This window comes from Tachysurus fulvidraco, chromosome 15 (genome assembly GCF_022655615.1).
Source record: "Tachysurus fulvidraco isolate hzauxx_2018 chromosome 15, HZAU_PFXX_2.0, whole genome shotgun sequence".
Taxonomy (NCBI): domain Eukaryota; kingdom Metazoa; phylum Chordata; class Actinopteri; order Siluriformes; family Bagridae; genus Tachysurus; species Tachysurus fulvidraco.
The window spans coordinates 15,541,286-15,558,053 of record NC_062532.1 but is presented as its reverse complement, the minus strand read 5'-3'; the positions used below and the strand labels follow the sequence as shown (position 1 = coordinate 15,558,053).

The window sequence follows — 16,768 nt, the reverse complement described above, 5'->3', positions numbered from 1 at the left end:
TGATTTAAAAGAGGTGTCGTTTTTTTTTTTTATTCCGCCCATTTTATTTAATTTTTTTTACTAACAGCGGCATGTCCCTGGGTTCATACGTCTCTTAGACGAGAGCTTTTTTGATTACTATTTATGAGGCTGTGGTTCATTACGAGGGCACTGCTTATAAATGAATTAAGGCAAAGAAATTTTACCCTAATTCATTTACATTCACAGACTTCTTAGTTATTGTAAGTAATAGCAGCAATGAGTCTGCATAATGCATGTCTTTTTTTTTAATTTATATTAGAACCTCATTTACTTGAGTGGCTTTGCTCAGCCCTCATTTCAGTGATTAAGGTGACATTTTAAAGTTTAAGGATGGTGAAGAAATTCAATATGGGGAGGAGGCGATGATGCGCAGCCAATCAGCTCAGATCTCGCGCCGGGAACCAATCATGTGCCTTGTCTGAGTGCCCGTGGGTATGTACAAAGCCTCTAAGAGAGTTTCTCTCTTTGTCTGGCATCCTGGGAAACCATTTTTATTTTTATTTTTCTAGGAATATTTTTGAAAAATCAGCGATACACTGAGGCCGGGTAGTGCTGAGACGCATTAATTGACGTCAAAACGTCTGCTGATCAGAACATTGTAAGGACTGTTGGGCGTTGCCTAATATTCTAATGAGCATGCTTGATTGACATTCCTGCCCTTGTTTGACCCAAAGACTAGAACTGCATTCATATAAATTGGAGAATTTAATAATTAATTTTAACCAGAGTCGAATAGAAATGAGCACAGATTGGAATGCATGGCATAACGCACGAACGAATGAATCCGATTCATTAAAAAGACGTCATTTGATCGGAACATGGTGAATCAGGTTTAGTTGTGTGGAATGCAACCTCCTGCCCACTAGACCTTATTTACATGTCATACGTATGCAGCATGCACTGAGTTCTCCTTATATTCATCTGATTTGCATGAAACACATCCACATTTATGCAGGTGTTTAAAGAGTCAGACAAGACAAAACTAAAAGCGTTCGGATGACTTTCGAGATCTGAGGAAAACGTAAACAGAAGAGTGCAAATCCATTTCAATGGCACTGAGTTCAAAGTGATTTGGGCAGAAGTTACTGCAGATGAGACAGTTATAGATGTGTGGTTTGTTGTTATAAAGATGTTTAAGGCTGTAATCAGGTTGCAGACTGTTATGTGAGCTTTATTTTATTTTATTTCATTTTATTTTATTTTATTTATCTTAGAGCTCCAGTACCTTAAATACCTGTAGGAATCTCTTTCAATAGCTTGGGGTATCTGTCCAAGGCTCTTGGGGCATCTCTTGTACACTATAAAGAGTATCTGGTATTTAATTAACGGTTTTACGGGCAGATAAAGATCCATATTTACATATTAGATGCTGACAGTAAACCCCATTACCTGCACTGTAATATACATTTGCTATGTAGGTACATTTATTTTTTATTTATCTGCAGAAAAAACTGGATGTTGGATTCGCATGATTAAGGAACAGTGAGATCAAATATTCCTACACTTACTGCACTAATTACTGGTTGAAGTTACACGGTTATTTACATACATGTGACCTTTCTTAGGTCTTAACGCAGAATATTAAAATAGCAACATAGAACGATTTTGGCACCAAGAAATGCACGTATCATTTTGATTCACATAAACTCACATGAACGGGCTATTGTTTTTAAGCCGTGGTGTTTCTGCTGTCTGTAGCGTATCTCCGGCTGTGAGACCAGCCTGTAACTCGTAGATAAAACGGCGCCTCACGAGTCGACTTGAATAGCTTTTGTGTGTGATGGATGCCAGTTATGCTTTGAAGTGTCTTCTCCTTATAGGTTCGGCGAATGATTCGACGAACGAGTCACAAGCTCTAACTTTACCTCTGTCCCTGTCTCGTTTGCTCTATTCTTTTGCCTCAGGCTTATTTGAAAGTGTGCACATGCACAAGTGCTGTCCTGTGCTTTATGTATTGGTCCTCAAGCTTTATGTACGTATTAGTCCTCAAGTGTTTCAGTCTCCCGTTCAGCCTACGACTCTTTGTGACTCTGTGCAGGGAAGAACAAAAAACTAGGACCATTTTGGGACCTGAACTCAGAGAACCATCTGGAAGATCAGCCTTAGTCATGTCTTAGTAATGTCATGTGACTAGTGGTGTGAGGGGGCTGTTAAACGTAGAACCCTAAAGGGTTTACAGGCTTATTACTCGAATACGGTTTTTTTTTTTTTCCTATTTAGATACACTTTCAAGCTGCAAGCACAACGAGTCTCATTTATCAAGCTAAATTCCTAAACTGTTTGAAGGAGCAGAAAGCAAGAAATTTAGTATTTATGAAAATCCTGTTAGTTCAGGGGGGAAACATTCATATCCTCATACAGCTGCTGGGTTCTGTACATTTTACATAAAGCAGAAAGTAATAGAAGGCTTCAAATCACATAAATTGTGGTGATTGAGTTGAGACAAAAGAAATGTCTCAGCAAATTATTATTTTTTTAATGATTATTAATATTACTATATATATATATATATATATATATATATTTTCTGAGCAGGCTTTCCAAAACAACACAGAGGATGCGTTCGTGAATTAGAGACTGAAATGTGCAAGACTCTGAATAATACGTCACCAAGACGCTTAAACAGATAAACGTAATATGTCCGTGATCATCCGCGTACAGTGTAAAATTATATTTATTTATTTATTTTTGCTTTTTGTTAAACCATTTATTGTTTTTAACTCAATTCATCTTTTTTGCAATACAGGATTACAGGAAAGATACTGACACTATTATGAACAAAGATTTTTTTTTTAAATAGTATGATTGTCATAATTCCTGCAAAATCCCTTTTTTTTTTGTCCTTAATTCCTCTTATGGAGTTTTGTAGGTGTCACTAAACGCAGATTAGCTGGACTGTGCATGCGCTCAGTGGATTAAACTTTTGTAAATGGAGCAGAAATTTCAGCTTGTCTCTAAATCATTTACAGACAAATCCATGTCTGATAGTCAAAGTTTGATGTCTAAATAAATCTTAGTTTATAAAGGAACTAGTATGATCATCATAGTACAATTTATTTTTTCAGCAGTCGTACCCACGTCACAGAACTAACCAATCGATGCCTGTTCTCAGTGTTTAAGGGTTTTTTACTAAAGACAGTTACAAAAGTATAGATGCAATAGGTTTATACAGAAGTGTACAATGATTGAATGCTGTATTGCTCCATCTATAACCTCGTATAAGCCGCCGTCGTTATGGCACATAAACGTAGACCCTGTTTCATGAGTCTCGTCTCGTATCTGGAATTTTCTCCTAAGGCGATATTTTTTATTTATTTATTTATTTTTTAACTTCCTTCTCCACATGCAGTAAGATGTGTCTCTTGAGCAAAATGAAACTCGAGTTGCTGTAACGTGTGAAATGGGCAGATCAGCTCATTATACTTCATGTTGTTTTGCGTTCTCACTTCAAAGACGGTTACTAGAGAAAAGGGCACCGGAGTTGGTTATGACTTAACGTACTAGCGTGATGTTTGGTTGGTAAATGTGGACTGGAGAGACTTTATAAAGATCTCATGTTAGGTGTTGTGTAAATGTTTCCTATGCATGATGTTTTACTTAAACGTATAAAAATAGTCATATTCAAGCTTTATGGGTGGCTATACATCCTCAGCGTAGTATAAGTGGAGTCACAGCTCTCTGATTTTGTCCTTGCTTTTTAATTGTGTCTAACATCAGTCCTGGTTGTTCACTGTTACAGTCTCACTGCACCGCTTGTGTTTCAGGTGCTCTGACTGTGGGTTTGGTGAGGCAGTGTCAGACCATCCACGGACGAGACAGAACCTGCATCCCGCCCCGATTGCCGCCGGAGTGGGTGACCACTCTGTTCTTCATCATCATGGGCATCATCTCCCTCACGGTTACCTGCGGCCTACTAGTGGCATCACACTGGCGCCGAGAAGCCACGAAGTATGCGCGGTGGATAGCCTTCACAGGAAGTAAGTGTGTCCCGGCTCCTGCGGGAGAGCACTCCTACTCCAATGTCAATGCGGATTGGCTGCATGCTGCTTTTAAATGTTTTATTTATGTAATGTTCCGCATTTCACCGAGTCAGAGAATTTAATTAGGATCTGAAACCTGTCAAAAGAAATTTCTGCAGTCTGCCCCTCCAGATAAATGACCAGATTAGATTATGTTCTGGAGAGCTGGGCATGGAGAAGCAAAACAGGACAAAATGGGAATGATATAACTTTCTCTTTCACAGACTGGCTTTTTGGTGCCTTTGCATTGAGCAGAACAATATGGCGGGGGATAGTAAAAGAGGGGGGACGGGGGGGCAGGACACGGACGATCTATGAACCCACTGTGTTATTCCTTTGGGCTGGTGACTCATGTTAAATTTGGTGACCCTTTCTGCCAGATTAGCAAGAGTACCAAACAGCAACAAAGAAAGTGCAGCTATAAATAATGCTGACCATAGGCAATGTGTTGTCACTCATCATACGACTGCTAGTTTGAGGGGAGGGGGGGGTTAAAGAAAAAAACAACAAAAAAGGCTCTGTACCGAAGCATAAATCAGTCTACACAGTGGAGCAATGGTTTTGGCGAGTCCCTAAAGGAGTATAGGTTTAGTTGATTTAAGATCGGTTTTAAGAAAGGAGATGTAGTTCATTCCTTCACCATTCAAAGACTTTGCCATTTCCCGACCCTTTCACTTATATGGCCATTGGGTTGTGAGGAGATCTAACTTAACAACAAATAATTATTAAAAAGTTACATTAATGACAAATGATCATATTGCTTCTGACTTGCTCTTTGCGTAACAGAAAGATCCACTACGATCTAACAATGATCCACTACGATCTAACACAAAGATCCACTACGATCTAACAATGATCCACTACGATCTAACACAAAGATCCACTACGATCTAACAATGATCCACTACGATCTAACACAAAGATCCACTACGATCTAACAATGATCCACTACGATCTAACAATGATCCACTACGATCTAACACAAAGATCCACTACGATCTAACAATGATCCACTACGATCTAACAATGATCCACTACGATCTAACACAAAGATCCACTACAATCTAACAATGATCCACTGCGATCTAACACAAAGATCCACTGCGATCTAACACAAAGATCCACTGCGATCTAACGCAAAGATCCACTGTGATCTAACGATCTAACAGAAAGATCCACTACAATTGACTCCATCATAAACCTAAAATCCTTGGTAGAAGAGATGTATTAAACTTAGTATTGGGTTTTGATTGGTTTTGGTTTTTTATCCGTTTGTCTCATCGTTTCGGACAACAGAAATATTAGTGTAGATTGTTGCACCCAGCGTTTCCACCACCTTCATAGTAAACCATGTACAAAATCAGGACCTGGTTACAGAATGTGTTTCATTGATGGCAAGGAAATCGTGCAGTGCTGTTAATCCTCTAGATGTACGAAACGTATACGGAACGTTAGTCGCACACGAAGTGCCTCAGAGCACATAGAGCGCGCCATGGAGATTCTCATCAAGCACAACAGGAAACCTGGAAGGTTCTGTTTATTCAGCTTCTTTATGTCTCTCCACATAAAACCAAATGGCAAATAAAAAGTAAATTAGACCTTGAAGATTCTCCATTTTTGCTGCTCTTAGTGTTACTGTTAAAGGGATGTGTGTAAGTAGAAAGGAGTGCTATGCAGCTTGTGGGATGGTGACATCCCCCGTGTGACGTGTTTAAAGTGATGGAAATGACTACAGATACACAAGCCACGGACGCATCCAGTTAGGAAATCTGCACCATGGCCTCATCTCCACATCACTCTGTTTCTTCTCAAACACCTGAGCTCCTGTCTGCTCTGACTTTTAGCCAAGAGAACATTTTCACCGTGTCCACATCCAACACCATGTCTGAACATGTTACATCAGTTTGGTTCAGCATGTGCTCCTGGAGGAAGTGTGTCTGAGGATGTGGATGTGCTGCTTCACTGAAATCTATTATTTTGTTCTTTAAAAGAAGACAGAGACCGAGACACATTCTTCCACCCCCCCACCCCCACCCCCCCAAAAGAAATAACATTTACAGTCTCCCTCTGGACATCACAGAGAGACTAAAATTAGTCAGCAGTCGACAGATTCCTCAATATACATTAAACACTGCATTTATATTATTGCACAAGTGCAGAGGTTCATGCTGCTATATATTTTTCAGCTGTCTATGTTACTCATATCCTTTTAGTCGAGAGACCGTGTGGAACCAAAAAAGGTCATTTTATTATTCCGAACCGTGCGCTGCACTCCACTTCAGGCTTCACTCGTCTCTTTGTTTTCAGTCATGATGCAGAGGTCACGACGAGCGAGTATAGTGGTTTTATGAAGTGGAGCAGGAAGAGAGCTTGACCGGGAGAGCGTCGCTTTTAAATGCAGCTTTTATCTACAGGATATTTATATTTATTTAGTGCAGAGCGAATTTGTTGGAATGTGCTGAAAATAACCTTGTGCTGAAAGGTTGTGTGGGGGTGTAAATGTCAGGCATTATTTGCAGCCACATAATCAAGTGACAGCTCACGAGTGCGGGACAAGTGGACCTATAAAATGACATTTGATAATAAAAAGCCATTACGTGATCAGACCTGGTTCTGGTCTCAACCTTCTTTTCATGATCTCCCAGACTGCTGGCCTGTGTTCTTTTCCCTTAACAAATCAAATGCTGACTTTATACATTGAACATGATGGTATATAGCACATAGTTTGACACACACAATGGAGCGAAATGCACTTTTCCCAATATTAGATGTGTGGGGCGGGTGATTGTCGATGGGGGTGTCAGTGAGTGTAGGTGGGTGTTGATTATGGATGGGTGGATGGGCAGGTAATTGGGTTATTGTCGATATGGGTGTCGGTTTGTGTGGTGGGTGCGGACGGGCGGTTGTGGGTGGGGTGGGTGATCGGGTCTGTTAAGCGGTGGGTGTGGGAGACTGATTGTCCGGATGAGTGTCAAAGTGTATGTGTGTGGGTAGTACATAGGGGGCTTTAGTGGGTGTGTTGGGGTGTGTAAGTAGGTGTGGGTGTTTCGGGGGGGGGGGGGTTGTAGGTGTCTGTGTGTGAGTGAAGTGAGTAGGTGAGTGTGTGGGGTGGGCTGTGGATACGTTTGGTTGGAATAATACATTAGACAAGGTTAGGAAACGTTTATTTTAAGGTCCAGCATGTTTAGTTACAATAACAGCTCAGTCATCATTATCCATGTGCTAGCTGTAACGTTACTCTTACTGATTTGTCACCTGCACTGTGAAAGTCAGTAAGTTGCAGACACATTTTCTGGTATTTAAATGAGCAAGTTTAAAAGCATTTGTGATCTGCCCATTATAACGGCAATCCCAGACGCCAGCAGCAATCAGCTCTGTTAAGTGTGGGGGAGAAGGAGACGTTATGGTGTGGTGAAGGTGGCAGGAGTCATGGAGTTGATTGAGCTGTAAGATTGATTGCTCTGCTTACAAGCACAGTGTCAATCAGCCTCAGAACAGCTCACTCAGGGAGAACAAAACTCCACATCTAGACATTTATCCTCCATCCCGGGGTTGAAGGTCATCAAGCTAGGAAGAGGACACGAGCTTCCGTGCTACAGAAACTCTCTCACTTTCAGATTAGGTTATTTCCGTTAGCTCTGTCTCCTGCAAGGTCGACCACATGAGCGCATATTAAGGAGCGCTCTTAAAAATCCTTAAATAACATAATATGATCCATAGACATGTTATTTTGCACATTTATTTCATTGATATATTTCCTTTTATTGTTAACGGTCAAGTTTAAAAAAGGCGTTAAATCTGGAAATGTCCTTCGTTGGCCTTGCGTAGCTGTTCATGTTAAAGGTGTGGTCTGTTTTTGCTGTTGCTTTAAACTGCACTTATAAAACAAATCGTACAATCAGCGATGTCCAGAATTGTTTTTATGCCGTTTGGAAAGCGGAGAGTCAAAAATTGGAAAAAGACCAGATGATCTTTTTCTGTCACTGCTTCTGGTGTAGCCTCAGATTTGTGTACTTAGCTTACAGGAAGGAAACTCTGCTGCTGTGGTTTCTCTTCTGCCTAGTGTTGTTTATTCTCACATGCTTTTCTGCACATGATGGGTGTAAAGAGTGGTGGTGATGTGTTTTTTTTTTTTTTGTTTGTTTGTTTTTTTAAATATAGTCTTCCTGTCTTCTTGTACCCTTCTCCTCTGACTTCTCTCAACAACCCGGTGTTTCAGCTCACAGCACTTCTGCTCACTGGGTCTTTTTTCTTGTTTTGTCTAGAAGCATGTGGGGGCGGGGGTGTGGTTGGGTGGGTGGATGTGTGTGTTTTATATCTCTGGGGATCAGTCATATTTTTAATACTCATACCAGCCCTTTTGGCACCACCAACCGTGCCATGGTCAGATGTTCCTCGTTCAGCAGAACATTACCTGGAGCTCAGGAACTCTATCTGATTTCTACATTCGCTGCTGCCACACGATCGGCTGATTGCATGAATTCGCAGGTGTACAGATATTCCTTTTAAAGGGACAGTTTATTTTTTAGTTTTTGTTTGTTTTGTTAATAATTAAATGATTTGTTTATTTGGTCATGTGAATGCCATGATATCTCACTCATGAACATTTGGAATTGGTCATGTTTTTCACAACACACAAAAATAAGGTGTGTGTGTGTGTGTGTGGAGTACCCATTTGCATAAAGTGGCCTTCTGTGCCGTGATTATCTCAAAGGCCAATATTGTAATATCAGTTAGTAAACAACATATTGTGCAGCCTCATCTCTGGGCTGTAAAAGAAACAAGCAAACTGATGGACAATAAATTAGAAAATTCAAGTCCTGGACTATTTATTATGCTTTCAGTGAAATCACTCATCACAGCACTCGTCACCAACGCGACTGCATTTCTCTGGTGCTGCTGGTCACATCGAGGAACGCTGCTTCATTACTGTGTTTAATAGCGACCTTGTGTAATTAAGAAGACAAAAAAAAGCCAAAAGCCTGTTGTGTCTTTAATGAGCTTTATGAGTACTGACTGCTGTTTTATTTTTTTTTGTTGTTGATGTTTTATTTTTTTTAAACTAATAGCATGTCTGAAAGAGCACTGATAAACAGTGGAGACGCTAAGAAGACGAGACAGGGGTAAAGACATCTGGAAATGTTGATTTATTAGGTTAAACATCATCAAGGCCTCCAGGGAGACATTTCACTGGTAGTTGAGCCGCTGTAGTTGCCGACCACTTCCACCTGAAAGAAGCACTTTGTGTGTGGAGCACAGAGCTGCTGGTGTGCCACCTCACCACGTCTGGGCTTTAGCATTCCCTCAACAAGCTATATTCATGCTGTCACGACTTCTGCAGGCAAATATTATGGCACAAGTGCAGGCATAGGCATCGCTCTGTGAGTGCGTATGTGTGCGTGCCTGCCTGTCTGTGTGTCTGTGCTGCTTCTAGTTTACAAAAGGTTAATAAAACCTACAGACTTCGAGTACAGATTTATTTCATGACCACAGTCCAACTTTAAAATATCTCAAGCTTATTATTTGAATGTGTTCAGTAATCCTCTGGCTATTTATTAGAGCTTTTTATTCCTGAACTTTTGCGTCACAGGACACATTTCTCAGTTATTTAAAACCTGCCTGTTTTTAGAAGTCACTGAGGTTTGAAATAAACCCGTTTAGTTCAAATGACCAGTCAAACAGGCTACCAACTGAAATACATCCAAAAGTAAATGTAATAAGTTTGAAAAGCACTAATCCCAGAATCCTGGCTGTGCTTCACAGACTTCATGGTTAGAACCACGAGTTTAAAGGTCATAAATGCACTTGTAATGAGTAAATAATTAGGAAGTGGTTCAGTGTGAACTCAAACATCAAACCAAATTATCAAAGCGATGCATTATGGGAATTTGTAACAGGGCTTCTGAGCTTTCAGCGTGGCGAATGTTGTGATTGGTGTGTATGCTACATCCCACCTAATTTAATACATTAGATACGCCGATAACGCCAGTTTTGAGCCCTGTGTTTATATTGATCTAAGTTGTGCCAGTGGTTCATATTGACTGGACTGATCAAAGACAACATTAAAGAGCCATGTAGAGTTTTACCCCGAGTCACAATGTTGAAAGTTTTAAAGGAAAATTTCACCCTGAAAATCATTGTTTCTGTTGAAATGTCTGTGATCTGCTTAGCATTTGTTTGGTTGATGTTGTATTTTCACGATTCCCAGTTAGGAATAGAAAAGGTGTGTAATGCTGACATCACACAGAGACGTAACTCCACAGGGCCAATCGTAGTGTTAGTGCAGTTACAGCGGTAATCAATAGAAGAGGAAACGATCGACAGTCTCGGACACAGCGTATAAGCTGAACCGTTGGAGATTAGAAAAACAAAATCACCTGGTCTGTGCAAACCTGTGTCCATGATAGCTTCACATTCTTGTTCTTGGCTGTCAGGAGTAGAGTCTGATGCAGGCATCATCTGTTAAAGCTCACCCACCTCCAGGTTTGATGTATTGAGTGTTTTGAGATGCTTTTCTGCTCACCACAGCTGAAAAAAGTGCTTATTTGAGTCACTGAAGACATCCTGTCTGGTCTTTCTTCTCTGGTCATCTGCTCACTATCTATCTATCTATCTATCTATCTATCTATCTATCTATCTATCTATCTATCTATCTATCTATCTATCTATCTATCTATCTATCTATCTATCTATCTATCTATCTATCTATCTATCTATCTATCTATCTATCTATCTATCTATCTATCTATCTATCTATCTATCTATCTATCTATCTATCGTTTTGTTTTGTTTTGTTTGTTTGTTTATTTAGGCACCGTTTTCACACCAACTCGAGAGACTACTTTGGGTTAAAATCCCAGGAGTTTCTGATCTGACACACACACAACCGTTAAAGGCACAGAGATTAACATTAACTGAAGCTTAATATTACCTGAAGCTCTTGACCTGGATCTGATAGTTTTATGTTTATGTTGTGTATATGAGGGAGAGAGAGAGATTATTTAAGAAAGAACAAATATCTCTCTCTCTCTCTCTCTCTCTGTCTGTCTGTCTGTCAGTCTTACTCACTCACACACACTCTCTCTTTTATTCACACTCACTCTATCTCTCTGTTTCTCTCTCTCTCTCTCTCTCTCTCTCTTATTCACACTCACTCTATCTCCTTCTCTCTGTTTTACTCACTCTCTCTCTCTCTCTTATTCACTCACTCTCTCCCTCACACTCACACACTCTCTCTTTCTCTCACTCTATCTCTCTTACATACTCATTCACACACACACTCTCTCTCTCTCTCACGCTCACCCGATCTTCCTCATTCCCTACATCCCAAGAGTAAGGCAGCAAATCTGTGGAGGAGGTTTAGGAGCTTTAGAAGCTTCTGTCTATCCAAAAATAAATTGGGGAGAAAAACAAACCAGAAAAAAAAAAACCCAGAAGGAACTTGGATATTTTTCAAGATAAAATGAAGATGGCCAGGACAGACCAGATGTTATTACAGGATAGTAATGCACAGCTTTGCTCACCGGGCAGTTTGTGTTTATTCTGTTACCACACATTCATGCTCAACACCTTGAGTGATGAAGAAAGCCATGTATCTGTGTGAGCATTTCAGCAGAATCAGTACAACGCACAGGATATCAGGATGTGCTTTTTAAAAGTGCTGTACTGCAGCTGCACATCACAATGGAACGACAGAGCTACTTCTTCTGAGCGAATAATATGACCTTCAGTCCCACACTCCTCCTCCTCTTCCTCCTTCTCCGAAAAAGGATTTTTTTTGCTGTTGGTTTATTTGAAGTAAATCTCAATTTCTTCCAATCTCACGGCTGATCTCCCGTTAAAGCTGTCGCGTTTAATTGTAGCTTAGCGGCCCACTGAAGGATGCTATTATCCTGCTAATGGCCGTTGACATTATCCTGGATGTTCTTAGCTCAGCAGCTGAGCCACAGTCTTCACTAAAAGCTTTCACGCCTGCTCAGAAAGAGGCGTCACGTTTACTCTTTTGGACAGAAGAAGTGCAGAATGGTCAGAAATGAGAAGGTGAAAGATCTGCTGTGGACATTGAATGGCTTTGTTTCGTTTTAACGTTGTTCTCTAGCTGATTCGTTACACCTTAGACGAGCCCGATACTCGTGTACTGTCAAGCTCAGGATTATCGTCACCCTCAAATAGAAAGAAATCATTTAGATAGATTTTTTTTTTTTTTTCAATTTTGTTGATTCAGTTAGCAAAACATTTGTCATTTCAACCATTTACAGCAACAAAAAAAAATAGAGGAAAGACAAAGAGGTTTCTTATACTTAAACATAAACACATGTAATAGCAGCAGTTGGATGATGTTATAAAGGATGTATTTCACTTCTGGGCTGCTGAATATAGTGTAGATGGTGTGCTGAGGCGCACAAGATCCAGTATTTGATTCAAAATTAAATCTATATTTTTTTGCGTAAAATGTTTTTTGTGTCTTGGAGTTGATTTACGGTTAAAAAAAAAAGTCTGATGTTAGTAAAGTTGATCTTATTGTTTTGCTGTCAGCAACAAATACTATTGTCATCTATATTGCAACTTGTAAAAGATGACTTCAGGTATAGTCTTTTCAGCCCGGTCGATGCCAGCATGATGGTCGATGGTGAGGAGACGGAGGAGTGAAGTGGGCCGTGCTGCCTGTGTGGGAGGGATGATGTACTCTCTGCTCTGTCAATCACAGTGACAATAGCCAGCCATTGGAGTCTGAGCTTGTTTCACCGCTATGTGATGCCGCATGAGCAGCAGAATGATAAACCGGATAAAGAGAGTGAAGAATAATCGAGACGCATGAAGCCAAACAATTGTTGTATGATGGAACAGAGCAGGCTGGTGAATAAATGATATAAGAGAGATTTTCATCTTTCCTCCACAGTCTAGAGTGTCACAGCATCTTATTGTTCATCGATGATTATATCCTTTAGAAAGTTGAGACCTTTTAGTAATCCTCTAAAAGCTGTAGTCAGTCATTGCTTGCTCTGTACTCGTCTGAATGCTCGAGATGTTCAGTGCTAAGATTCTTACCTTTCTTTTCCCTCCTCTTCTCCACAGTGATTTTGTTCTGCATGGCAGCTCTTATCTTCCCCATCGGCTTCTACATTAACGAAGTGGGCGGCCAGCCGTACAAGCTGCCCAACAACACGGTGGTGGGCTCGTCCTACGTGCTCTTTGTGCTCTCCATCTTCTTCACAATAGTGGGGCTGCTGTTTGCAGGAAAGGTCTGCCTGCCTGGCTGAGGATGCCGCTTCCTCCAAGGATCGTCCAGGAGCTTTTGGATTTTTCTTTTTCTTTTTTTTTCCTTCCAAAGAGGAACAAACAAAACAGCAGTGTTAGCTGTGGAGGAGACGTGATCGCAAAGTGGGACGGTGACACTCAGATTAGCAGATTAACAGCTAACTCACATAATGCCACTGCACTCACTCATGGGTCCTAATGGGTCCTGTCAGTTTCCCCCAGAAACCAACCTGAGCTTATTTGTCGCGTCAGTTTTTACGTTCAGATGCACTTCCGTTTTTTTTTGTCCAACGCGCGACAGACGAGCCTCTGAGGGGATCGCGTGCCTGTGTTCCAGGTGATTCAAGCACTCACACTGATGATCTCATGCTTATCATCATCCCTTATGAGAATTCTTTTTCAGTTACTTTAATTTTACTCCAGCATTATACAGTTTTGTAAGGATACATCGTTCGCTTTCGCTCAAAGGAAGACTCGAGAACGCCTTCGTTGGTCCCTCACTGTGCTCCTGAACTAAGGATGATGAGGGATATGTGAGAGAACTCGGTGGAAGACACGTTTTGTTAGAAAAACTACAATAAACAGAAGCACTAGGACTGCCGGTCAGGACCCTGTGAGGCCGTGCCTCATTGTGCTAACTCCCTCACCTGAGAGACTTGTCTCACACACACACACACACACACACATAGACACAATAGGTCTGGTGACCAAAATGAACTGCTATATGCCCTTGTATGTGTCTTGGGCTCCATCAGGTCAGTGTTTGAGAGAGATCTGTTTTGCCCTTTAACCTAATTACTTTATTCCCCTCATCTTTATTTGCTCTTCTGACACTCTGGACATGTTCGGTGTTATTCGCTAACGTGCCACCAATCTGTTCCCACCGTATCAGTAGTAGGGCGGACGCAGTTAGAGGGAGGACCCTGCATTAAAGCCATCAGTATTGGAAACACCACAGTTGTACAGATAAAGAAAAGAGAGACCTCTTTACCTCATTGTTTTTCTAAGACAAGACTTTTTGTTCTTTTTCCTTTGCTAACCATGATGATGTGTGCCCTGTAAGTTATAATCTTGCTTTGGTCAAAGACATTTATCGAGTAAAAAAAAAAAAAAATGCTGTGATCATTGCAACTTATTTATCTGACACTGAATAACAGCAGAACAAGAATGTGTGAGTGACATCCTTTTTCTTTTTGAAGTATTCCTTATTTTAAATCAGTGTATCATGCAAGAGTGTATATTTACAAGGACTTGGAATCTGTATTATTTTGCTCTTTCTATGAATTGAAGGTCAGTTTTCTTTCTCCTTAGGAGAGATTGCTCTGTATGAAATCTGTCGCTCTTGTTTAATCGACCCAGCGTCCGTCCCAGAAAAGAATTACTCAACAAGTGAACAGTTGCCTTTACAGTCATGTTCTTTTAACCGTTTTACACACACAAAGCCGAAAAAGTATTCATCTATACTTTGTGCTTCAAACCCAGGTAGAGGAGTATGTATCCTGTTTATGAGATATAAACTCCAGTTTGTTATAGGAATGATTGAATAATAAATGACAGGGTATGTGTGGGTGGGTGTGTTAGGGTGTGTGTGTCTCTGTATGTGTGTTAGGGTGTGTGTGCTTGGGCGGTGGGTGTCTTTGCGTGTGTGTGTGTGTGTGTTTTGCGAGTGTGTGTGTGTTTGTGCAAGTTAGAGACAAGCAGTAGTGGAAGACATCCAGCTTTGGATTTAAACTTCAAAATGGAAATAAAAACAAATAAGTGACTTTAAATAAAAGTTAAGGAATAGATATTATTTATGAATACAGACGTACAGATTATGTATGAATAACAGTATTATCTATGAAAGGATATTAGCATTCCTTGTGCACAGTTACTGTTAACAGCTCCATATTACTGACAAGGCAATTGTTTTTTTTTTCCTTCTGCTTCACTATTTCACTGTATAAAATAAAAGGCCTTAAAAAAGCCTTAATGACTGATTAAATGAGCTTCGAATCATTTCTTTCTAAATTTGCTGTTGCTTCGGTCTCCAAGCCTGGCACAGAGCTGCTTGTGTGAAACGCATGGACATGACACTCCTTTCCATAATAGCTGCTGGTTGCCAGATTTCCCGTAACACAGTTAAGGTGAGTATTTTCGACTGGAATTGTTTGATTATTTATTTATATCTTTAATCCACAGGTTTCAGTTATGGATCAGTGGGCAGTGGTGGATCAAGTGGGGTTCAAACCCCAGCACTGCCAACCTGCCACTGTTTGGCCCTTGAGCAAGGCCCTTTATCCCTCACTGCACTCTGACCAAACCTCAGAAGAATTTCACTGTGCTTTAATGTATATGTGACAAAATAAAAGCTTCTATTCTATTCTTTTTATCTCACCGTCATCTCAAGTCATTTCCTTCTACTATTCTCACCTTTGACACTAAATCTTCACATGGTAAGTCTGATGAAATAAATGATGGAGTTTGGATCACACATTATGATTAAGTGATCATGCATCTACCTTGTAATTAAATATAAAATGACTAAGTATTTTAAAATTCTTCAATAAATTAAAGAAAAGAACATCAGGGGTTGCTGTAATATAAAGGAATCAAACTCCCAGCTCATCACTGATTATTTTCCTGTAACAGAAAGTGTTTTTTTTTTTTTTGCTTTGTTTCTCAGCCTATTTATCTTCATCTCTCTCGGTCGGTTTAGTATTTATATAAATGCATGGTGTTAATCTGTGTGCTGAGAACGTGCTGTTTGTGCGCTTTATCTGCTGAGTAGGTGCAGTGCACGATGAAATCTCAAGAGTCGGTCGTATCGATCAGCAGACATCCTGTTATCAGTGATTAATCTCAGCATCCTCAATTCTGGCTTTTAGATTCCAACAAGGATTTATGGCACTTCCATGATATCGAGTGGGTGTTTTAAATGAATGTAATTTCAGTATGTACAGTAGCTGTGTGTGTGAGAGAGATCTGCACAGCAGGTAGACTTAAAATATTGTGTATCTCATCTCCTATTGTTTGCATTGCTCATAAGTAAGCCTAAATATAACCCTTAGACCTTAGGATGTGATATTTGTTTGTTCATCTTCCTACTATGATGATGATGATGATTCCTTGCAACTAGTTTGACTTAATTTCTTTTATTCATTTTCATTAACTGCTCTATCCTGCTCAAGGACACTGTGGATCCAGAGACAGATACAATGAACACCTCCAGTTCATCATATGGTATTAAACACACACACACACACACACACACACACTTTCTCTTTCACGCCTAGTGGCACTTTAGAGATTTAGACTAGCCAGGCTACCAAAACCAGAGATATCATCTGCAATCATGCACTGTTGACTTTCAAATAATTTTATTTTAATTATACAAAGAGTATTTTTTTTTTTGTTGCTTGGGCTTTTTTTTAATAGCTTTTTCTAATATTTTATATATAATTCTAAAAGGCCAAACACACCCCTGATGG

At 40.1% G+C, this 16,768-nt stretch overlaps 1 protein-coding gene across 1 annotated transcript in view; it reads left to right on the top strand.

Annotated features, from left to right (window-relative positions):
• Positions 1-15,282, top strand: part of mosmoa (modulator of smoothened a) — a 34,585-nt gene extending 19,303 nt beyond the window's left edge. The window contains exons 2-3 of the mRNA XM_027139101.2: positions 3,786-3,998; positions 13,116-15,282. Coding sequence (XP_026994902.1) covers positions 3,786-3,998; positions 13,116-13,300 — 398 coding nt within the window. The 3' untranslated portion in view covers positions 13,301-15,282. The remainder of the gene's footprint in view (positions 1-3,785; positions 3,999-13,115) is intronic.
• Positions 15,283-16,768: the final 1,486 nt, after the last annotated feature.